This window comes from Balaenoptera physalus (assembly GCF_965194825.1).
Source record: "Balaenoptera physalus genome assembly, chromosome: 21".
NCBI lineage: Eukaryota > Metazoa > Chordata > Mammalia > Artiodactyla > Balaenopteridae > Balaenoptera > Balaenoptera physalus.
In genome coordinates, this window is record NC_138902.1 from 30,187,890 (window position 1) to 30,211,975 (window position 24,086).

The window sequence follows — 24,086 nt, forward strand, 5'->3', positions numbered from 1 at the left end:
TGCAAATATTTTCTCCCATTCTGAGGGTTGTCTTTTCGTCTTGTTTATGGTTTCCTTTGCTGTGCAAAAGCTTTTAAGTTTCATTAGGTTTCATTTGTTTATTTTTGTTTTTATTTCCATTTCTCTAGGAGATGGGTCAAAAAGGATCTTGCTGTGATTTATGTCATAGAGTGTTCTGCCTATGTCTTCCTCTAAGAGTTTTATAGTGTCTGGCCTTACATTTAGGTCTTTAATCCATTTTGAGTTTATTTTTGTGTAACCATAGCACATCTTAATTTAAAATTTTTTTAATAATTCTATTTCAAATAAAGGGCAAAGTGTAGAAAAAGTGGGCCATGGTGAATATAAACTGATTTCACTTTTTGGCTTGGCATTCAATACTGGCAATCAGAGGTACAAATAGATTCAAATTCCAAATGTCATGGATTTACTGACAGTGGGCATTCCAGCTGACTGCTTTATCCTTAGATAATTATTTGAAATCAATATTTGTTTAACATTCACCATAGATTCTAAGAAATTACTTCTGGGAGTTCCTTAACAAAGATATTGGAAAATATCTAGAAATATTTTTGGACACTTGAGAGGAAAGAACAGTAGGAATGAAGAAGTATCTTTTAGTTGAACAAATAAAATTTCAAATTTTTATTTTTGTCTTAATTATGGTAGAGAAATGGGCAGTTTGCAAGACTGTATCGTTTTGCATCTAAAAACTTCTTTTTCACCATTAAAGGAAAACTCCAAGAGTCCTTCTATTTTGTCAGTAGAGTCAGTCTCAATTCCTATTGACCAATAAGTTGAGGAGGTACATCCATTTATCTTTTCTTTCAAATAATTCCTTGTACATTTAAAGAAGGATGACCTAGCTGTGGGAGATGATGTCAGGTACAAATAAGCCAAATCCTGACACGACCCAGCTTAAGTAAGATGAAAACTTATGCTGTCCCATAAAAAGAAGTGTTGAGTTGGGATGACCTTCAGAGATAGTTGATTCAACCTCACTGAGAACCCTCATCTGCCTTCCCAGGTTAGGCCTCATCCTCTGCAAGTAAGATGGTGGTAGCAGTCCCAGGCATGACATCCTGACCTGACAGTGTCCATAGGGAGACATAATGTCTCTTGTGGATCTTCCTTAGGAGGAGGAAATTTTTTTCCAGAGGCCTCCAGTAAACATCCTCTAATAGCTCATTGGCTACAATTGGCCCACATGTTCATGACAAAGGGTACAGAACTACCATGATGGGCTTAAATAGATCATCTGTTAGAGAAAGGAGGCTGGGGGACTATCACAATTCTTGTTTCCCGAATGGGGTCCTCTTAGACTCTATATCAGATTAGTTTTTATGACCAAAAAAATTCTACCAGGAAAAGGGATAGTATCTTAACAGTAAAAAAAAAGTACAGATAGAGGGAATTTCCCATCTTGTCATATGGAAAAATATAAATTAAAGAGAGAAAGGAGAATTGGAGAGATAAAGCAACCCTAGTGGTTCTAGACCAGGAAAAGGAAACAGAGTATAAATTGAAATGCTGATCATGAAATCCTATGAGATAGTCCTTGTCAGAATACAGTGAGAATCATTGGTGTGTATTTTTCTGCTGTTCAGACTAAACAAGTTAAAATTCAGACAATGATTTCAAATTGAAAAGAAATGTGTTTCAGAGTATGCATATCTACCTAGGAAAATAGGTAAGCCAAACAAATAATGAATGTATTACATATCTATTACGAGACACAATCAGTGGTGTTCTCCCTCTGTGATTAAAGGACCCACTTTTAAACAATTTTTTATCCGTATTTGGTGCAGCTGCTAGAAAGGAGCATCTTTCTCCAGCCATCATTTGATAGTTTTTGATACTCTACTCCTCTTAGGTTGCTTCTTAAACCACAACACTGCTGACAAAGGCCTTGGTTCATAAAGGGTGCAGATGAGGTGTAGGGTATAAGGAGCTGGTGTATTATATTGACAAGCGTGTTGGCTATGAAGACAGTCAGCCTTGAGTTTCAGTCCAAAATGTGACCCAGCATGAGTTATCTAATCTACCTTAACCTCACTGTTTCATCTAGAACATGGAGGTAGGGTATAATTGTTAATACCCTATAGAATTTAGTAAGAAATCCATGAGATGATGCATATAAAGAAGTTGGAACAGAGCCTAGGTTATAATTGGCATTATATCTATGTTATTTATTACTGTTGGTTCTACAAAGCCTCACAACTGAGAGGGAGTGGTAGGGTGAGAAATAGTGAGTAAATTTGAGGAGAATAATGATACTGTATTTGTTATCTTCATTCTTTACTATATCTCTCACACAGGTGAGGCAGTTTGTTTCCTTGTTTGTTTGAGATCACTTTAGAAATGCACCTTTATAAAGGAAAGTGAGACTCCCAAAATTCAGTAATAACCAAGTACATTAGATTTTATGTGGCAAAGACTCAAACCAGATTTATTGACCTTGAGTCTAATGTTCTTTTTACTGCCTTTATTGAGAAAGTACTTCAACAGTTTCTGCATGATCCATCGCTTACTGTTCAGAAAGGTAGACGTGGAATCCTTCAATCCCCGAGCTAGGAAAGCATCACGAGCATGATACTTATCCAGCAGAATCTGTTTCCAAACCACATGGGGATGTTGATCTTATATTTGTAGGGACAGAAGGTCCAAACCAGCCTTTTCCACTATGTATGTATGCCAGAAATGAAGGTAAACTTTATTTTTTATTTATTTATTTTTTTAGTAGTTAGCCATTCTGCATAATGCCTCCAAATATTTTCCCGATTGGCACTGGCATCTGGAATTTCACCATTAGAATACAATTTTATGATTAAGGTTTAGCTTTAAGAAAGCCCTTGTTACAATGCACTTGGAAGGGACCAGGGAAATGAACATATTCATACCCATAGTTAACCACTACTGATTCTTACCAGATTGACTAGTTGTCTGTTCTAATGGCTCCCTTGGTGAGTACAAGCAATCGCAAAGGAGAGCTGTATTTAAATGCAAAGGATAAAATAATTCCAAAGTATGGAGAAGTGGAGGCAGCTGAACAGTGCCTCATCTTCAGGAAGTGTAGGGGAAAAGGGGGTGTAGGAGATGAGAAAGCAGTTAAAAGGAACAGAGAGGGTGGGATGACGGAAGTCAGTCAGCCTACTTAGAATTATTTAGTCCTAGGACTATTCTTTAAAATGTCATAGAATTCTCTTCTGCTTTAAATTGAGTGATTCCCCCTGGTTTTCGTACTCAGCAATGATTGAAAGCAACGAAAAGGCCATGTTAAGCCATGTTAATATTTCTTAATCACCAAACACACCTAACTCATTAAATTTTGAGTCCTTTATAGTTTCACTTAGCATATTGTTGTTGGTACTTGATAAATATTTGTGAAATGAGTGAATCCTTCTGTGATTCTGTTTTTTGGTGTTTTTTTTTAACTTTGGAATTGACTCAGTGTTGGATGCATGGCAATTGTAATATAATGCTTGATGTAGCCTTCCAAAAACAATAGCAAAGTCTGTAACAGCATTGTCCAACAGAACTCTGTCATGATAAAAATGTTCTTTCATGGGCCCTGAACAATATAGCAGCCGCTAGTCACAAGTGGATACTGAGTACTTCAAATGTAGCTAGTGAGACCAAGGAACTGGCTTTTAATTTACTTAGCCACTTGTGGCTAGCGGCTACCTATGGTATTGGACGGTGCAGGTCTAGAGGTTTTATTAAAAGTTTTCTGCCCCTTTCACTTTGTTTTTTTAAAAAGTAGCTATTTCTATTAATACCATCAATTATTATATATAAGTTCCTCTCATTTGTATTTTTTTCTTTTTCTATTGGAAATAATTTGATTTACCTATGATAACGCTAAAGATGAGTATAGCAAACCAAACTGACTTGCACGGCAGCATCTGGGGGAACTTATGTGTATTATTTATAAAAAACTTACAATATGCAGTCAATTTCTAATTTCAACTATTGACATAAAAGGAGTGAGCCTGTGTAGATGAAATAGTGAAGCATGAGAGGTCTGTCCTCTGCACTAACAGGCTGGCCTTTCAAGTCAGTCTGTCCTTTTATTTCCTCCTCCCTCCTCAGGAATCTGGCACCTTCTGGGTGCCCTCCTCTCCTTTCCATAACAAAATTATTTGGGATAACCTCCTTGTAACTCTTCCTAATTGTATAGATGAGAAAACAGACACTGCAAAGAACCAGGGAGGGTAAGACAACGACTATTGATGAACTCCTATGTGCTTACTAGACACTGTATATGATGCTGGGGAAAAGTGGTGCCTGCTTGAGCATTGCCTCCCTGGCAAATAAATATTTTTGAATGGAAATACACACACATTTTTACAAGGTGAAACAGACGAGGAAACTGAAATTTAGAGAAGTTGTATGACTTCCTTAAGGCTAAGCACATCCAATGCTCCAACACAATCTTCTTTTCTCTTAACTCTTTAACTCCTTGCCATGTTTCCTGTGTCCTAGGGGTTTTGCTCTTTGCCTTTCAAAGATAACAGCCAGCTAAACTGACCGCTAGATTTACATCAAAGGCTGCAAAGGTATTAACAGAACCCGCTCCCAGCCCCCTGCCCTTTTCCAGGGAATTTTAATGCTAACCTTCTGAGGACAGTGTCAACTCACAGAAATGGCTCCCTGGGAATTTCACGCTATTGAGATTTTATTTTGGTATTTTAGCGGCGTTAAAAAAAAAAAAAAATTCCAGAGCAGATTTTTTTCCTGGAGTCTGGTCGCTAACGTAGAAAGGACGTATTCACTGACAAATTCAACTTCAACAGCGTTTGCATTTGTCTTAGTCTATAGTACGAGTAGACGATTGATTTGTGTACTGGCCCCCATCACTGTGGATGACTTGTAAGAAACATTAGAAATTGGCTCCTCCTCCACCTCTCCCTCCATCCCTTGGATCCTTGTACGCTTCAGAGTACGGTCTAAAAACGTAGGCGTATTTGGAGAGGATTTGAACAATACGGCTCCGTGATTTTCAACAGAAAGACCGCAAACAGCGCTAGAGCACGAGAAGTATTTAAACTAGATCACATTCTAAAGTTGGAGGGCTACAAAGTACAAGTCGTCCAGGCTAGTCCGCAGAGACTGTTCGTGCTTCCGCCCTGCAACAACCCGGCAGGCGACACGTCGCGACGAATTTCAGCTGCAGAAGAGGAAGAGCATCACCTGCAGTTCGAGGCGTGGGAAACGCGGCCGGAGGGGGCTTGCGAGAAAGCCAGCCGGAGAGGTGCGCGCCGCGGGGCCGCCCCGGCGCCGAGTGCGAGGAACGCCAGCGCTCGGCGGAGCCCGGGAGACGCGGCGGGGTGGAGAGGGCCAGACGCTTCACTGTCGGGACCGCAGCGGCCGCGGAGACCGCTGCGGCAGGAGAGCCGGCCGAGCTTCCGAGCTCGCGGCCGCTACTGTCTAGGAGGCGGACCCCGCGGGAGAATCCCATCCAGGCGGCGGGGTGGGGGCTAGGCGGGGCGCTGACGTCACCTCCCCTCCCCCACCTCCTCCAGGCGGGAGGGAGTGGGGAAAGAGGCAGTGATCCGCCGCAGCTCCCGGCCGCAACTCCTAAACTCGGCGGCTCGCTGCCCGGACAAGTCCTGACAAACTTGGTTTCTCTTCGGCCCCCTCTCTAGCCCTCGCGCACTCTCATTTCGCCTCCTTTTGCTGCTCAAGTTTTCCCCAGGACGGAAGCCTCCGGAGATGCGGCCACCTGGGCGGCGCGGGAGGATCGCACTCTCGTTGGCGACATGCTGAAGATCGGAGGAAAGCAAAGTTGGTACTTCATACACGGCTTGTAACAAATATCCAAATCGCGTGGCGATTACGGAGCTGCCGGGACTTTAAAGCAGAGCACCGAGGACTCGGCTGGACGGGTGAGTTCTTTCTTGAGTGCAAGTCTTTCCGTATTTAAGTTTAAACGTTAATGAAATTGCGTGGGGTGTTTGACTAGTACAGGGAAGCGTGTGCATCCTACCGGCTTTCCGCTCGGCGAGCTGCACACCCGCCCTGGCTGTGCTTGACTCGGGAATGAAAGATCAGTACGCATAGGTTTTGGAATTCATAAAATACTTACAAAGCACTGTTCAAAAGAACTTGAAAAGCTATGCTGTTTGTGCATTATTTCGAATGTAACTTATTATAGAAATGGTGCCCAGGGAGGGCGCATTGGGTGCCGCGTGATCTGCAGTGGCGCAGCGCCCTCTAGTCCGGACACCTGGCAAAGCGCGCGCTCCCTGCGGGGTTCCGCACGGACCGCGGACTTGGACCTGCCGGGCGCTCTTGGGACGTGGACGTGAGGTCCGTCGCCGTCACCCTGGCCTTCACTTACCACCCACTCCGGCCCATTCTATATCTAATATACAAATACCAGCTTGGGTGGACTTGCAGAGGCAGTGCTGGCGGAAAGGTTTTTTTGTTTTCGGGAACCCATCCCCCTCATTTTCTAGAGCCTTTGGGTACTGGGTTAGCGAGGATCGACTATTGAGAGGACAAACGTGGAGCTTGTACTACATTTCTTGTTCATGTGAAGGTAATTAGCTGGTAGCAAAAAGGCACCTCTGTTTCGTTCCGTTGGGGCTAAAGGATCAGTAAAAACGTGGCAGCACTGGACTCTGAAATCTCCATCTCTGGCTCTCGGCTGTTCCTCTGGCGACGAAGTGCAACTTCTTTCAGGCAATTAGGTTTTCAGTGGACCTGGCAAACCGGGATTCCCAAACAGATGTTTTAGTCCAAGTAAGCGTTATTAGTTATTAGTGAATGGTAATTTTCTCCAGGAATTCTTTTGTGTCATTTTAAAAATCTTGTGATTTTACGTTATGGGATGGTGTCTTTCTACCTTTTACTGTTCTTCTCCTCCCCCGCCCCCCGCATCCCGCCCCAACAAACTGTTGGCGTTCGTGTGTGATTGTGTTTTGTTTAGAGTTAGAATTCGGCAAGGGGCACAAACGAGTTGAGCTTGGAGACCAGGTAACCTACTTTTCGAGGTGTTCCATGTATGAAACTGACCTGTAACTCCAGGAGCGCTTTGCCGTGGCGAAGTGTTTGAAGGATGATGTTTGCTGGCTGTGTGAATTTGTGTGTATTCTAAATAACGCGCAGGGAATACACCACATACTCTTAGTGCTACGAATCAGCACACTCATTCTGCAGGCATTATTTTTCCTTCCCAGCCATGACCTTCTAGACACATTTTTCCCCCCCAATCACCTTCTTTGAGATGGCGTAAGAGGAGACTGCATTAACTTTGAAATAAGAAAATTCTCTCTTTAACCCTAGACTCCTTCACCCCCATTTGCCTCGTAGATACTCCAGCAGCCCCCTCCACCGGTTCCAGGGAAATCATCTCTCTTTGTCCTCACAGCGTTAACGTATTCGAGCTGCACAAACTTTCCGAGGTCAAGTCCGCCCTCTTCTCCGGGCTGTTTCCCAACGCCCGGGAGCACTCCGGGCTGCGCGGAGCCGGCGCCTGGAGCCCTGCCCGCGCTGAGGACTGGCTCACAGCCCCGCGAAGCCCGGACTGCGAGCTCGGGTGTGGGGGGAGTTCCCCGAGTGGGCTGTCTGGACGCCCGGGGTTTCCCCTTCTCCCTGCGGAACTTGTAGTTTCACGTTAGACTGCGTTCACAGCCTGCGGGGTGTACTTACCGCGTGGGAAAGCGCTCGAGACGGCACCGCTGCCTTTTGTCCCGCAGACCTGGGAGTCCGGGGTGTCCGCTGGCGGAGGCGGGAGTTGGGGTTCGTAACCACGGCTGGGGAGGTTCCGGGGTGTAACCAGCTCTGCGCAAAGAGGTCGCAAAGGAAGCGTTTTCACTTTCTCGGGATTTTAGTGTAGATTGAAAAAGGAAGTAGGTTCCGATCTAACTGCATTCCTTTTGAGACCTTTTGGAAGATTTTATTCCACCAAGCAATTGCAGACCTACAGCCAAGGCATTCAAATTCAGATTTAGGAATTCCCTGAAGGTTCTCGTGAATCTAAAGGGGGAGGCGTGGGAAGCTTTTTCTTTAGTCCTTAGCTCTTTTTCATTTTTTTTTTTTTTAAGCTAAGTTAATGTTACCCCTTTCCTAGCAGGGAGCATTCCCTGTTAATTACCTGCACAAATCTGTGTGCTGGCCATAACTAACCTCGGCACTAGAGTGGGCCCCAATCTGTTCCTCGCGGTGTCGCTAGGTCATCCTGGGCACTCGCTGGTCTTCTGGAAAGGAGTTGGCTGCTGTAGCTGCTGGGAGATCCCTGACCCTTGGCGGGGCGTCATAGCCCGGACCCCGCGGACTGGGAGTCCGGCTGCCGGGGAAAGTCGGGTCGAGTTTCTGCGCGGGAGAAAAGAGCGCCGGCGCGAGCGGGCGTGGCTGCGAGCGGAGGGATATATCCCGCGCCTGGTGCGTGAGGCGCCGGGTGCGTGAGACGCCGGGGCTGCACCGGCCGGGTTTGGAGTGGGGCTTGCGGGCGGCGGGGCGCTGCTTCCGAAGGGGGCGCGAGGAAAGCGAGGGCGGGCGGGCCGCAGATACCATGCGGCCGTGCGGAGCCAGTGAGGCCCCGGGCCGACCCGGACCCCGCTCGGGGGCGCGCTGAGGCGGCGAGGTGCGCGCCCCCGAGAGCGCCGCCGCCGCCGCTTCGGGCTAACTTTGCTGTAAGTTTTAAGGAAACCAGTTGGGGCTTGAGGGCGGTGGGCGAGGGGCGCAGTAGCGCGCTGGGTGCCATTGCGCGGCCGGGCCGAAGCCGTATGTGCCCGCGGGACGAGCAACTTGCTGCTGCCGGGTGGCGGGCTTCTGGCTCGTTGGGCGCTTGCCCCTCACTGTCCAGCCCAGGACCGAGCGCCCCCCGGCGCTCTGGGGACGGGATGGAAAGAAAGAGACCCGCCGGACGGTGGTGGTGCCGAGGCGCCTGCCCACTTGGAAAGTTCAGGGCAGGCCCTGGATTCGGGTGGGTGGGGGGAGGCGGATGGGCGGGAGCGGATAAGGCGCGACGTGACCCGAATGGTAATTACCGACCCGACTGCTGCTGCGAGCGGGCGGCGGCCCCGGCTGCACCGGCTCTGGCCCCGGAGCCATTGCTGGAAATCAAAGCGGCAGCCGCGGCGCTGGGTTCCCGGCGGCCTCGGGGCGAGAACTTCCGCCTCGCCCGGAGCTCGGAAACTTCACACGCGCGTTCCACTTTCTTCTCTCCGGTAACACGCGTTCCTGTTAAAGACTTATCTGATCTCGCTCCGCAGCAAATTTCTTGCGATTTGTGAGATATTCACAGCGTAGGTGTGATGAAAGGAGAGGCCAACTGCTGAGGGATGGGATCTTTGAAATGGAGTCACCGAGTTCTTTTAGATGTTTTGTGCCCTGAAGGAGTGCTGCCCTGAGGTTTGAGTTGTAACTGGTTGAATGTAGTTAAGCATAGGTGAGATTGATAAATATCGGGGCTAAACATTTGCAACTGTGCTATCCGTTTGTTTCTTTTTTGGAAGAGAAACTTGTAAGATCTTTTTTTAAAGAAACTTCTAAGATCTTTTTTTTAAAGAGATTCTGGTTCTTCAGTGCTTTTTCTTTCTCCAAGTGCTTTCCTCTAGGAAGCTAACTTTCTCTTGTCTCTAAGAATTTTTTTGTTCCCACTGATGTGAATTGCGGGGCTTTGAAAACAAGGACGCAATTGTATGCGTTAGGAAAGTAAACTCATAAATATTTTCTGTGCAGTTAGAGGTGTTTTTTTTTCTTCATGTGTCTGAACTATGATTTCATTAAATAGCTTTTGTTAAGCAACTCCTATTTACAGTGACTGAAATCGGAAAAGATTTAAAAGGCAAATGATCTTCAGTTATTTATATATCTTTCACAAAAGCGGATTCTTGAGGCGTCATACATTCAGAGATAGGTTTCAATAGTTTAAGATAGCTGCACGTGTTAAAACTAGGTGATGGTGATGTTTTTTTCATATAACTCTTAGCGTTGTGGTTATCCAGCACATCCGGTTACTGCGGTTACTCATAAAGTGTGTTTCTCCAGGTATATAGGTTAATTCTGATGTTTGGCTTTGTGTTTTAGGACAGCTCTCTGGTTCCACAAGTGGAATTATTATCCCCCCTTCTTTACTATATACTTAAGCTTTAAGATGGGTGTAAAAGTGCTTAAAACATTACATAATTTTTAAAAACAACAATGAACATAACTCAATTATGTCAAACATGGCATTTAACACGTTCATAGTAGGGTTTGATTTGAATAAAGTGTGCATTTGTGTACCCATTACTTGAAAAATGAATATCTTAAATGAACCATATTCTTTGTCACTCTGAAAAGAAGTGAAATTCTTAGAGGACTTCATAAAATCTTTCAGGCCACCTGCATATCTATTCATTTGTATCTTTTAATTAGTCACTAGAAGTACACCTAGTGGGTTTGCACCATGTTAGTAGACCATTTAAATCCATGTTATGGTCAGGTGCCAAAAGAGGACTCTAAAAATTATATGCAAACTAATACTGTTTTCCTCCCCCCATCCCATGCCTTCCTAGTGTATGTCTTTAGACTTAGCTCTCGAGTTGTCTCCGAAGTAGTCATTTCTTTGAATGCTAGAAGTGAAAGGGATGTTACAGATTATTTTAACTCCCTTAACAAGTCTACTGCCACCTGTTTTCCATCCAAGTTTTGCTGTTTTTACATAGAATCAATAAACTAAATCAAATTTAATGCATTATTGTTGCATTAAATGTTGTCTCCGTGGCCTAATTTGTGGCCTAAAGGACCTGATTTAATAGCAGGAAGCCATAAGGCCAGGTGTCTGTTTAATCTTTATGAGTGGGAAACTGCAGCAGGTAAGCTTTCTTTTGACCAAATTATATAGTTGATGAAGCCAAACTGTCTTTTTGTCTCACCTAATTGTTTAATTTGCAAGTGTTAGTTTGTCCTTAGGCACTGGTAAGGAGTTTTTGAAATGAGCGATGCAGGTAATTCATTTAACCAAGAGCAGAAAGTTGTGTTTTTTCTCTCCTCATGTCTGGGAGGAACTTTTAATTTCAAAAATGTGTTCAATCAAATGAGGAATCTGTATATTTCACATAATAAAGTTTTTTTAAAAATGATCTTTCTTTTCCTTAAGTCCCAGATTTAAATATATTGCCAAAATTCTTGCTTAATTCCAAAGGTTTATTATATATGTGAAGATAAATCTATAATTAAATGTCTTCTGTAGACCACTTAGGAAAGTAGGTGATTATTTAATTCTTATCTTCATAGAATATTCAAGCATAATGCTTCATAGTAAACTCTGCAGTAGGGACACTGAACTGGCATCGCCTGTAGCCACTTTGGAAGCATTTTGAGGTGGTTGGTGACCTCTTTCTGAGCTGCTGGAAATTAGAGCCTTCTGCAGGGCACCCATCGGCAGCGTTGTTACTGGCCTAGTGGTTGCACCTGGATTCTCTGTTAAGTTTACAACGATGGATGTATTGTTTTCCCATGTTATCCCTCCTTATCCCCCGCCCCCTCCCACCCTTCAGTCCTGCCTTCCATTCTCCATTGCTAATCCTCATCCGTCTGTCCATTCATGCACCCAACAACTGTGGATCTCCTCTGTGCCAAACACTGGGCCAGATGCAATAAACAGTGGTGAGCAAAGCAGGGTTCCTGCTCTCAAGGAGCTTACAGTGCGGCAGGGGAGAAGGACAAGTAAACAGTTATCTCCAGTGTGGTAAGAGAGATCCATCTGGTGGGTCAGGGTAGTTCATCATAGCACCTCAGTGAGCTAGGTGGATATTAGGGTAGGGTGAGGTCTGAGGGAAGCGTGAATCAGGAGGCAGTGATTCACGGAGAGGAAATACACGTAAAGCAAGTTGTAGAAACCCTTGGTTGTGACTTGATTTGTGGTTTGATGAATGGTGAGAAAGAAAGACCTGAACACACCATGTTATCTTTCAGAGAAGTGTTGGTTGGTTTATCATCAGTGTTTCTTTAATCCTTCTTTCACGTGGCTTATGGCTTGCCTTTTTTTCTTTGCGTAGGAAAAACAGAAAATCTATGACCTGGGCTCACCTTGGCTTATAAAGATAGAGAAGATAACTTTTATGGAGGTTAAGAAGAGAGGAAAGAAAGAAATGTTGAAGAGAAAGGTGAAAATAACGAAACTGTGTGATGAGTAAAGGGCAGGAAAAAATAAAATTGCCATGTTTGCGTCTTTTCGAAGAGAAAGGTGGCGATGCTGCAAGTTTAGAGCCTCCGCCACTAGGTGGTGTCATGGGCTCAGGACAGCTTGGTGGTTTCAAGCCTGTGGGAAGGACACCTTTTTGGTTTGAAATAGAAGTAATGTGGAAGATTAAATTGGGAAAGTAGGTAGAGGTCAGATTGTCAGAGATCTTTAATACAAGATTAAGATGGATGTACTTAATCCGAAGGATAAGGGGAAACACTGAATATTTCAAACTATGGAGTGACATTACAAAGAAGTTTTAATGAGACTAATTTCATTGCAGTATGTAGGTTAAATAGTATGGGGGCAAGAAAGCAGGAATACCAAAAGGCGGTTCACATGCTGTGCCTGAACAAATACAAATATGAACTAAGTGGCAGCAGCAGAAATGGAAGAGGAGCAGTTTTGAGAAATTGAGAAATAAAGAAATGTCAAGTCTAGATGACTTTTAAGATATGGAGGTTTGACAGTTAAGATAAAAAGTCATAGAAATCCTGAATTTCTGGAGAGTGTGTGTGTGTGTGTATGTGTGTGTGTGTACAAAGAGAGAGAGGAAAAGGAGGTGGAGAAAGAATGTGTATCTGTGGAGGGTAGGAAGCTGTAAAGATTTTAGTCCAGTCTCTAGTTTTTCAAATAAAGAAATGGAATCCAAGGATTAATTAACTTCCTTGAAGTCACACAAATGATTAGTGACAAAGCCTGGGCTAGATCACAGGTTTTATGACTTCCAGCTGCTTTTTTATTTGATTTCTTAGATTGCAAACTTGGTGATTTGGGAAGTGGCGAAACTCTTCAAGGACGTAGGAAATTACTATGTATTTTCAGTGGAATAGCTATTGTTTTGCAGTGGGAAGTGGGTGAAGACACTGTATAACTTAAGTCTGAAGGTATCTCGAGGGGGTGTTCCATGGCCCTTGATGGAGGTTAGGGGGGAATGCAGGCTTCTGCGGTGATCCTTTATGATAAGGGCAGAGGGGATGATGTCTTTAAGGGTAACAATATGTGTGTGTGTGAAAAGAGTTGAAAGAAATTTGTAGTGACAAACTGGAAGGTGAAAGAGTTGGTGTAGCATATAAAAGGGTATTGGAGAGAATCAGGAAAGTTTAGTGTTGTCCATCCTTTACACATTCTGTGTGGATCACCTCTTTGTTTTAGGCAGTTTGTGACAGTATGAAGGACACATATGGGGGAGGAGGGTGAGTAGTGTCAAATGGGAGATTGTCAGGGAGGCTGAGTACTGAGAATAGGGCATTAATTTTGACATTCGCCTTTGACACCAGAAGAAGCTGCTTCTGTTGCCTGGGTGGATCTGAGCTCGCGTGGAACAGTTGAGGGTAGAAACTGTCTTTAGTGGAGGGAGTTCTAAGGAAGTCAAGGTAGCACTGAGAAACTACTTTTTTCAAACTCTTTGCAAACATAAGAAAGAGAGAAATAGGCTGTTAGCTTGAAGGAAGTGCAGGTTTGAATGAAGGTTATTTTCAGTGGGGAAGAACCTGTGTGTATTTGTGGACTGCTGAAGGCGGCGGCAGCGAGGGGGCACTTGAGTGTGAGGGACGATTTGGGGAAGAGCTGCAGGAGAGGCAGAGTTTTATGGCATCAAGGGTGTCTTTATTTGTAGCTTGGGTGGGTCGCATCTCTTCAGAGATGTGGGAGGAAGAGAGAGGAGGGGAAGAGAACATTTTAAGGAGAGGAAGTGGGGGGAGTCTGTACCACGACTTCTACTTACTTACTATACATGGAACGTTCACTTTCCTGATCCCGTATTTAGTGAAAGGCCGAGGTTTGTACCTAAATACAAAAGGGAGCATCATAATTTGATCCATAATGAAAACTGTACTAATTTGGGAGTGGAAGAGTGGCCAGTGTTAATGACTGCCAAAACATCATTTAAATGATTTCTGTTTGCAGAGAAAAATATATTAGGTGAAATGCTCTTATATCACAAGAGGGTAAACAGTCTGTTTATTGAGCTTCTCTGTGGGCAAAGTTTGCCCTGGAGTGTGGGTGAGGAGAAAGTGGTTGGCGGGATGGGTCATAACAGAGAGTGGTCATGTTTTGGAGCGCTGAAAGAGGAGAGACCAGCGCAGGGATGCCTAGTCTAGCCAGAAATGTACACAGAGCCCTTGTTCGTTGGTCTTGTCTTTTATGTCACAATAAAACAACAACTAGAAACAGTCATCTTCAAACTACCCACAGGCAAGTTTTATAGGTTCGTTGAGTAGGTAAATTACATACTAGAGTTTATACGGAGGCTATTTAAAAATTAGGAAGTCTGTTTAACTTAAGGGCAAGGAAACTTCCAAAAAATTATTTCGAATTGATGAAATCATGTAAATGCTGAAGCTTTTAGGTTCTGGAAGAGAATTATGTGCCGAGGAGAGGGATTTGCAGTGTGTACTGTCAGTATGAATAGTTTGAAGACTGGTCTCAGTTAAATTGGAATCAGTTGTTGATCATTTGAAGGCAGTATTTAAATTAAGTCATTGCTGGAGTAATCAGACTTACTGCAGCTGCAGTTAAAGCTAACAACATACAGAGTTAGCAGAAGTAGTTAAATGATATATACCAAGCCTGAGCCTGGTGTTCAATTCTGGGTTCATAGTGCCACCCACCCCCATTTTTACTGAAAAAATGTATTAAGATGGCTTAAAAAGATTTAGTATGTACCCAGAAATAAACAAGATCTACCCATTAATTTTTTGGTGTTAAGAATGAAAGCTTTTAAAAGTACTGTCTACGGCTATTATAATTTATTAGAAAAATGCAGGGTTTTTTTCTGTTGTAAATGTGAATTGGTTATAGCTGAGTAACAAGCAGACTTTCTAAGACAGACACAATACTCTTTTTTGACTCCTGTTAAGTGATTTTTAGAGGTCATTAAACGTTTATTTAATATACAATATTTTTTAAAAAGCAGGAGCCATTTACATTTCATATTGTCTTTTAACAACTTTGTGGCAATTCTCTTTGGAAACATAGTCTTTTCCTTCACTATTCAGACATCTTTAGGAAGTACTTTTAAAATGTGATGCTATTCAAACCGAACATTAAGCTCTAAATTTCAGTAATAAGTTCAACTCTAGTGACGCTCTCACTGACGTGGATACAAAATGGGAGTATGATGAGGGAAAACACAAAATGCTTGAATATTTTTGTGTATTTTTATTATCATATGTGGCATGGAGAGTCTGATACTGTTTCCCTCTTGGGTAGAGGGCTGGAATGACTAATGGCGTATGTAAGAATTGCGACTCTAAATAATAAACATACAGTTAATAGAATGTATGCACTGTGTAATGCAGTGTCCCGCCTAACGCCCTGTCTCAAGCATCTGAAACATCCGAACCTTCAGCTTTAGATCTAAATGTTTGAACTTATGCAGCTGTGTTCTCAGCACGGAGCTGTGTTCTGTTGTGTGAAGCCTGTGCGGTCACAGAATTGATTGGAACACTTTACATGAAAGTCTCGCAAATGAAGAAACATGAGCATATTAATATCTGACTTCTACCAGAAAAATGATCTTTCTCTCTTATTTATGGAGTTTCAGAAATCGGTACTAAAGATATTTAAGCTTTGGACCTGAGGCCCTTTTCCCTAAAGGCTGAACTAAGTAAACATTCTTTGTTTTCACTTTGGAAAATGCACAGAAGAAATCCTGGATTACTGTAAGTTCAAGTAGTGTGATCACCTTCTAAATATCAAAGTGTAGCCTTTGGCTAAAATGGTTTTTGGAGTTTAATTTTCATAAGCGTGAGCACTAGGTAATAATGTACTTTTTTAGATGAAATGGTATTAGTATCTTTTTAGGATTTTTGTGTGTGTTTTTCCCCTGCTTTACTGTTCGTTTTGCATAGAGTAACAGCCATAATTTTTCTGGCATTTTAAGGTGAAACGTGAATTCACAGTTCTCGGGTACATTACTGTAAGGTTAACAGGATCTCCTAGAAAGTGGATTTTTTTCTGATCAAAAGACTTGCATTTAATAATTTAATTACAACGGCATTCTGTTAGCCAAGTTTGCAGAGTAAATTCAGGGTTTTAAGAGGTCTCAGTTATGAATGTGGTCGAAAAAGTTTATTCCAGCTGTGATGTGTCCTGTGAGAAGAACCGTGCGTGGTGGGTGAGTTGTGAAGGGTGAGCCAGGTGTTTGGGGATCCAGCTGTGAGAAGTGGGTGGTGGCAGAGGTTGCAGGTGCTGCTGAGGGATCGTCGTTGAGATGCCGTGGGGAGGGAACAGCTGCAATGGTTTGGCATGTTGAGCCTTCTTCTTGCGCCCTGGGGGTGAAGGGCGTGCCCAGGGCACCAGCGGTGGTGGGAGTAGCATGGCACCAGCCAGTATTAATGGGTCATTTTCAAGGTCTCATGTTAGGCTGCAAATGTTCAGAAAGATTGGTTTGCTTACCATTGTCATTGTCACACCACTGTTTCTTGCTTCTGCCCCAGTGGCTGCTCTCTCTCCCTTGCTGGTTCCTCTCGTCTTCTGTCTTCTAGATCTTGGGGAGTAGCACAGCTCTGTCCTTGGTTTTTGTTTCTTGTCTCTGTGCTCTCTCCGTGGGTGATATTTAGTTTTGTGGTTTTAAATGTAGCGTCTTCCATATTCTGGCAACTCTCAAGTTTCTCTCTCCAGGGTGGACCTTTCCCACACATCTAACTGCTCACTTGAAGTCATTACTTCATTACTTGGCATTTCTACCTTAACATGTATAAAGCTGAACCCTCAATCGTACTCCCTAAAATCCGTTCCTCCCTCAGTGCAGGCTTCCCTCTCTTGGAACCTGACAGCTCAGTTCTTGCTCAGCACGTGATCTCTGGAATCTTCTTTGATGCCTCTCTCTTTCTCTCCTTCCGCCTCTGCCCTCCAGTTCATCAGCTGGTCCTGAAGTAGATCCAAAATGTCACCCTCCTCCCCACCCCCACCAGGACCATTGAGGCTGAGCCACCACAGTCTCTCACCCTTGCTGTTGCAATACCTTCTAACTGGTCTCCCTCCAGCTTTTGCCCTGGCCGCCCTCCCTTCTCTTGTCCACCCCGGTACCAGAGCAGCCCTTTCATTTTAGGTTCGAGCATGTCACTCCCCTGTTCTCGTTTTATTTGTAGTAACATCCAACGTCCTTTACCCTTCATCCATGAGGCCATACTGATCAAAACAAATGATAAAGACATTAGGAGAGAATAGACAAATCTCCCTTACAGAAGAACTCTAAGTGATTTATGTAACATAACTCTCCACCCGTAAGTGTGGACTGCACGTAGCGACTTCTTCCAAAGGGCACAGTAGGGGAAGGGGGCAGCAAGTACCCCGCTGCGGAGAAACCCGATAAGCACTGCTTCAACCCAGTGAACAGGGTCAGCATCAGCATCGATGTGATGTGATGAAAATGGCACTTTACCCCGCGCTCTTGCTCCCCTCAACGCATAGGCCCAGTCTAATCATGCGGAAAAACATCAGACAGATTCCAGTTGAGGGACGTTCTGCAAAATACCTGACCAGTACTTCTCAAAACTGTCAAGGTTATTAAAAACAAGATAAATCAGAGAAACTGTTACAGTCCAGAGGAGCCTAAGAGAATATGATGACTGAATGTAATGTGGTTGTCTTGGCTGGTATCCTGGGATGGGAAAAGGGCATTGGGACTTAGTGAATTACAGTGTATCTATATTATTTCATTAGTTGTGACAAATGTACCATAGTAAGGTGAGATGTTAACAGTAGGGGAAACTGTCTGTAGAGTTTCAGAAAAATTACAAAAGAATTTTAAAATGAAAAGCTTATCTAAAAAAAGGCTCTCCTTTATTGCTCTCCCCTCACCCACTGTGCCAGGCCACAACGGTCTTTCTCCTTGTGGCTCCTCTAACTAGTACTTCTCTACTGGAGATGACTGAGCTTCAGGGGCCATTTGTACTGTCTGGAGACATTTTTAGTTGGGGTTGGGGGGAAGAGAGGCTACAGGCTTTTAGTTGGGTGGAGACCAGGAATAATACTAAATGATGCCTAGGACAGCTCTCCACCCCACACACCCCCTCCCCCAGCCAAGAATCATCTGCCCCAAATGTCAGTAGTTTTGAGGTTGAGAAACTCTTGTCCTTTTTCAGGGTCTCTCTTTCCCTCCATGTTTCTGACTGCAGTCTCCATTTCTTTCTGCTTTATTTTTCTCCTTAGCAGTAATCATCAGCATCTGATAGACTGTTTGTTTCCTTGTTTGTCTCTCACCAGGAAATGTATCTTCCATGAGGATTTGTTAGTAGTTTGGTTCACTTTTGTATTCCCAGCATGTGGAACTGTTCCTGACATGTGGTAGGCTCTCATGAAATGGGTGTTGAATGAATCAAATGACCAAAGACGTGAATTAATGATAAAGAGAACATATATATACACTCAAAATTCAAATAGTAGAGAAAAGTGAAAATGTGAACATTCCCCCAGCTGCCTGTCCTTCAGAAGTTACCACAGTTAACAGTTTACTTCTTATCTGTCCAGAATTTTTGGGTTCATTTTTAAGCACATCCATGAACTATGCATATAATTTATCTCCCCTCCCTTTTTGCAAACATAAATGGGATCAGTTTAGTTTTTCCACTTAATGTATCTGGACATCTGTACATGTCAGTGTATAGAGTGCTCTCTTATTTTTTAAATTACTGCATAATATTTTATATGTAGAATTAAGCAAAAATATTTTAATTGCTTGCAGTAGAATCCTGGTTTAATACTTTGCTGTAAACTGGATACTAGTAACATTATGTTTCCTAAAACAGAAAGTGCTTGTGCAACATCATCTTTTTAATGCTTCTTTAAGACATTTTCTTTACATTTTATCCCTGGTTTGTAAATGCCTCAGTACCGGGATCTTTGCCTTTTAAAATAGTCTTTAACTCCATGTACCTAGCACAGTCTGTCTGCTAGCAGGTTCTTAATACCTGTAGGTTGAATTCAGTCATGAATCAGAGTTTTCACTTGTTTTGATAAAATTATCAGATTGTTACATAATCCTCACATTTCCCTGAGTATTAGAACTGTTGACCAAATTAAGAGATAGCTTTGGGAAAAGATTGTCTTCTTATTTTGTTTAAACCTTAATTGTTGTTCTAGAGGCCAAAAATTCTGTCTGATTTCCTGACTTTATCTGCTGAGAAGTCATGGCTGCTAAAGCACAAGTTAGGGTGCCGGACTTGAACATGATTCAGTATCAATTAAGCTTCTAATTGCCTTCAGCATATCAGCTTTTTTCTTTTTTTCCTTAATGAAATGATTAATGGGGCAAAGTTGGCAGTCGCTGAGTTAAGATACTGTAAATTAAAGTTGCCATGCTAATTTCCCCTGGCTGTTCGGCCAGCCCTTCAGTCTGCTGTTTCTGTTACCTTGGGGAGCAGTCCCATTTCCTGAAATTCATTTGAGAGGTCCTTTGCCAGCGCTGCAGCGCTGTCCTCTTCTGACCATGCTCGGATGTTTGTGAAGCTCCGTTAATTTACAAGGTGAATTACGTTGGCATTTAGGGGAACAGTTGGTCTGAAAGTAATTGTCCTCCCCTGCCAGGCCTCAGCCCAGTGAACTGCCTGCCTTCCCGCTGGTTCAGGGTACCCCTTTCTCAAATGTCCTCTTTCTTCCCACTTTGCCCTTGGACCTCCCTGCAGTGCCTGCCACCTTGCTGCGTTGATTGGGGCCCTCTACGCATGTTCGCTTAGATGATTTAGCTTTGTGCGTGTGTGTCTTGTGTTCGGGTGACGGGTTGTTCAGTGCCCCGAAGACAGCGGACCCTCTGTGCACTGGCTGTTGGCAGCCGTGGTGATACAACAGTGATGTTGCCAAGATTTGTGTCCCTGGTTTAGGGAGGGCAAGTTCTGTTTGACGTCAAGCTCTTGCTTTTCCTTTTGTAAACTGACTGTTTTGGGCTCAGTTTGTTGGTTCAGAAATGACTTCAGTATTAAACTTGGTGATATATTTATTTTAATACCTTTAAATAGTTAATATAGTGCTAAATGAGACAGTAAACCCTTATGTAGGGAGTGAACTTAATCATTCTTATAAAGAAATAATATAATTTCAGGATAAATTTCTAGATGAGATTACAAGCTATCATTATGGGAGGTTATATAAAACCAGTGTTGAGAGTTTTTTTGGTTGTTAGCTGTCCGAAGCGTCCCATGCTCGGGATGCTGTAGTAGCATCAAGTTTGTGAGCTTTTGAGCACTTAATTTATTATATACAAGTAAATGGAAACAACGTTCACTCCCTTTTTAGCAGTCACTTATACTTGCCTTGAAGATTGACGTGCAGGAATACAATTTAGTTGTTACAGCTGGCAGACCTTCATCTGGTGCTCATTAGGATTCTTTGAGTCATTAAAATAAAAAAAATTGTTCTTAAACTTAGTAATTCTAGAAATATTAGCAGTATTGATACTTATATTGGAAAACCATTGCATTCATATTCTGTATAGATGGAAAATGCTTTATTAAAATGTGAGGTCTAAAACCTTAAAAAAAGTACACTTTTTGTTTGTTTTATTTCCCTGAAGCAATGATTCTTATTTTCTCCTGTTGCAGGTTCCTGAGAGTTAAGCGATGGGGAGGCATTTGGCCTCGCTTCTGCTTTTGCTCCTCCTCCTCCAGCATTTTGGAGACAGTGATGGAAGCCAAGCACTTGAACAGACTCCTGTACAGTTTACACATTTCCAGTACAATGTCACAGTGCATGAAAATTCTGCAGCGAAGACCTATGTTGGGCATCCGGTAAAGATGGGTATTTACATTACAAATCCATTGTGGGAGTTAAGGTACAAAATTGTCTCAGGAGACAATGAAAACCTATTCAAAGCTGAAGAGTACGTTCTTGGAGACTTTTGCTTTCTGAGAATAAGGACCAAAGGAGGAAATACAGCTATTCTTAATAGAGAAGTGAAAGACCATTACACATTGATAGTCAAAGCAGTTGAAAAAAATACTAATGCTGAAGCACGAACAAAGGTCAGGGTGCAAGTGCTGGATACAAATGACTTGAGGCCATTATTCTCACCCACCTCGTACAGTGTTTCTTTACCTGAAAACACAGCCCTGAGGACCAGTATTGCAAGAGTCAGTGCCACGGATGCAGACATAGGCACCAATGGAGAATTTTACTACAGTTTTAAAGACCGAACAGACATGTTTGCTATCCACCCCACCAGTGGCACCATCGTTTTAACTGGTAGACTTGACTACACAGAGACCAAGTTCTACGAGATGGAAATTCTCGCTGTGGACCGTGGCATGAAGCTGTACGGGAGCAGTGGCGTCAGCAGCATGGCCAAGCTCGCTGTTCACGTAGAGCAGGCCAACGAGTGCGCTCCCGTGGTAACGGCAGTGACTTCGTCACCGTCGGAACTGGAGCAGGACCCAACGTACGCCATCATAACCGTGGGTGACTGCGATCGGGGTGCCAATGGGGAGGTCGCTTCTTTAAGCATTGTGGCAGGAGACCTCCTTCAGCAGTTTAGAACGGTGAGGACCTCTCCAGGGAGCAAAGAGTATAAACTCAAAGCAGTTGGTGACGTTGACTGGGACAGTCATCCTTTCGGCTACAACCTGACACTACAGGCGAAAGATAAAGGAAGTCCTCCCCAGTTCTCTTCTGTAAAAGTAATTCAGGTGACTTCACCACAGTTCAAAGCTGGGCCAGTCAAGTTTGAAAAGGAGGTTTACAGAGCAGAAATAAGTGAATTTGCTCCTCCCCACACACCCGTGGTCATGGTGAAAGCCACACCTAGCTATTCTCATTTGAAGTATGTGTTTAAAAGTACACCTGGAAAAGCTAAATTCAGTTTAAATCACAACACTGGTCTCATTTCCATTTTAGAACCAATTAAAAGACAGCAGGCCTCCCATTTTGAACTTGAAGTAACAACAAGTGACAGAAAAGCCTCGACCAAAGTCTTGGTTAAAGTCTTGAGTGCAAATAGCCATCCCCCTGAATTTACCCAGACAGCCTACAGAGCATCTTTTGACGAGAATGTGCCCATTGGTACTACGGTGATGAGTGTGAGTGCTGTAGACCCTGATGAGGGTGAGAACGGGTATGTGACTTACAGCATTGCAAATGTGAATCACGTGCCATTTGTGATTAACCATTTCACCGGTGCTGTGAGTACTTCAGAGGACTTGGACTACGAACTGATGCCACGGGTTTACACTCTAAGGATTCGGGCGTCAGACTGGGGCTTGCCGTACCGCCGGGAGGTTGAAGTCCTTGCCACCATCACTCTCAATAACCTGAATGACAACACACCCCTGTTTGAGAAGATAAACTGTGAAGGAACAATTCCCAGGGACCTAGGTGTAGGGGAGCAGATAACCACTGTTTCTGCGATTGACGCGGATGAGCTGCAGTTGGTGCGGTATCAGACTGAAGCTGGGAATGAATTGGATTTGTTCAGCTTAAATCCCAGCTCCGGGGTATTGTCATTAAAGCAGTCGCTCATGAATGGTTTAGGGGCGAAGGTGTCATTTCACAGTCTGAGAATTACAGCTACAGACGGAGAGAATTTTGCCGCACCATCGTATATCAACATAACTGTGGCTGCCCCTCGCAAGCTGGTAAACTTGCGGTGTGAAGAGACTGGTGTGGCCAGAGTGCTGGCAGAGAAACTCCTGCAGGCCAATAAACTACACAGTCCGGGAGAGGCTGAGGATGTTTTCTTTGATTCTCACTCTGTCAATGCTCACACACCACAGTTTAGAAGTACTCTTCCAGCTGGTATCGAGGTAAAGGAAAATCATCCTGTGGGTTCCAGCATACTTTTCATGAATGCTACTGACCTTGACACTGGCTTCAACGGAAAACTGGTCTATGCTATTTCCGGAGGAAATGAGGATAGTTGCTTCATTATTGACATGGAAACAGGAATGCTCAAAATTTTATCTCCACTTGACCGTGAAACAACAGACAGATACACCCTGAATCTTACAGTGTCTGACCTTGGTCTACCACAGAAGGCTGCTTGGCGTCTTCTGGAGATCAGAGTTCTGGACGCCAATGATAATCCACCTGAGTTTTTACAGGAGAGCTATTTTGTTGAAGTGAGTGAAGACAAAGAGATAAATAGTGAAATCATCCAGGTTGAAGCCACAGATAAAGATCTGGGGCCAAATGGACATGTGACGTACTCTATTCTTACAGACACAGATAAATTTTCAATTGACAGCACGACTGGAGTGGTTAAAATCATGAACCCTTTGGATCGTGAAGAACAGCACGTGCATTACGTAAAGATTGAAGCCAGGGATCAAGCCAGAGAAGAACCCCAGCTGCTTTCCACGGTGCTTCTGAAGGTATCATTAGAGGATGTTAATGACAACCCACCCAAGTTTATTCCCCCTAATTACCGTGTGAAAGTTCGAGAGGACCTTCCAGAAGGAACCATAATCATGTGGTTAGAGGCCTATGATCCTGATTTAAGTCAGTCTAGTCAGGTGAGATACAGTCTTATAGACCACGGAGAAGGAAGCTTTGATGTGGATAAGCTCAGTGGAGCAGTTAGAATCATACAGCAGTTGGACTTTGAGAAGAAGCAAGTATATAATCTCACTGTGAGGGCCAAAGACAAAGGGAAGCCCATTTCTCTGTCTTCCACTTGCTACATTGAAGTTGAGGTCATTGATGTGAATGAGAACTTACACCCACCAGTGTTTCCTAGCTTTGTGGAAAAGGGTGTAGTGAAAGAAAATGTCCCTGTTGGTTCATCAGTGATGAAGGTATCAGCTCGTGATGAGGACACAGGAAGAGATGGGGAGATCCACTATTCCATTCGAGATGGTTCTGGTGTTGGTGTTTTCAAAATAGATGAAGAAACAGGTAGGTGTGTTTTTATTACTGTGGTTTGCTCTTCCCTTTCATTTTTTTCTAAAGTAATTATGCCCTGTGCTGGCTCCTTCAC

At 43.5% G+C, this 24,086-nt stretch overlaps 2 protein-coding genes across 11 annotated transcripts in view; one reads left to right on the forward strand and one right to left on the reverse strand.

The window, feature by feature from the left end:
* The window catches only part of LOC309651648 (uncharacterized protein), a 144,645-nt gene extending 136,317 nt beyond the window's left edge, over positions 1–8,328 (reverse strand). Inside the window, exons 1-3 of one of the 5 annotated variants that reach the window (XR_014258275.1) lie at positions 8,134–8,328; positions 7,657–7,788; positions 5,895–6,708 (exon numbers count right to left, since the gene is read on the reverse strand). Coding sequence is in view for 1 of the 5 variants with exons in the window: in XM_082444547.1 (XP_082300673.1) it covers positions 7,657–7,788; positions 8,102–8,126 (157 nt within the window). In the remaining 4 variants the exon portion in view is untranslated. Of the gene's footprint in view, positions 1–5,894; positions 6,709–7,656 lie in introns of those variants that run through there. The other 4 variants (XR_014258276.1, XR_014258277.1, XM_082444547.1 and 1 more) reach the window with 4 other exon arrangements.
* FAT1 (FAT atypical cadherin 1) overlaps positions 3,950–24,086 on the forward strand; it is a 123,878-nt gene continuing 103,741 nt past the window's right edge. For 2 of the 6 annotated variants that reach the window (XM_082444444.1, XM_082444446.1), the window contains exons 1-2: positions 3,954–5,888; positions 20,722–24,004. In XM_082444444.1, coding sequence (XP_082300570.1) covers positions 20,740–24,004 — 3,265 coding nt within the window. In that variant the 5' untranslated portion in view covers positions 3,954–5,888; positions 20,722–20,739. Of the gene's footprint in view, positions 5,889–8,509; positions 8,640–20,721; positions 24,005–24,086 lie in introns of those variants that run through there. The other 4 variants (XM_082444447.1, XR_014258257.1, XM_082444445.1 and 1 more) reach the window with 4 other exon arrangements.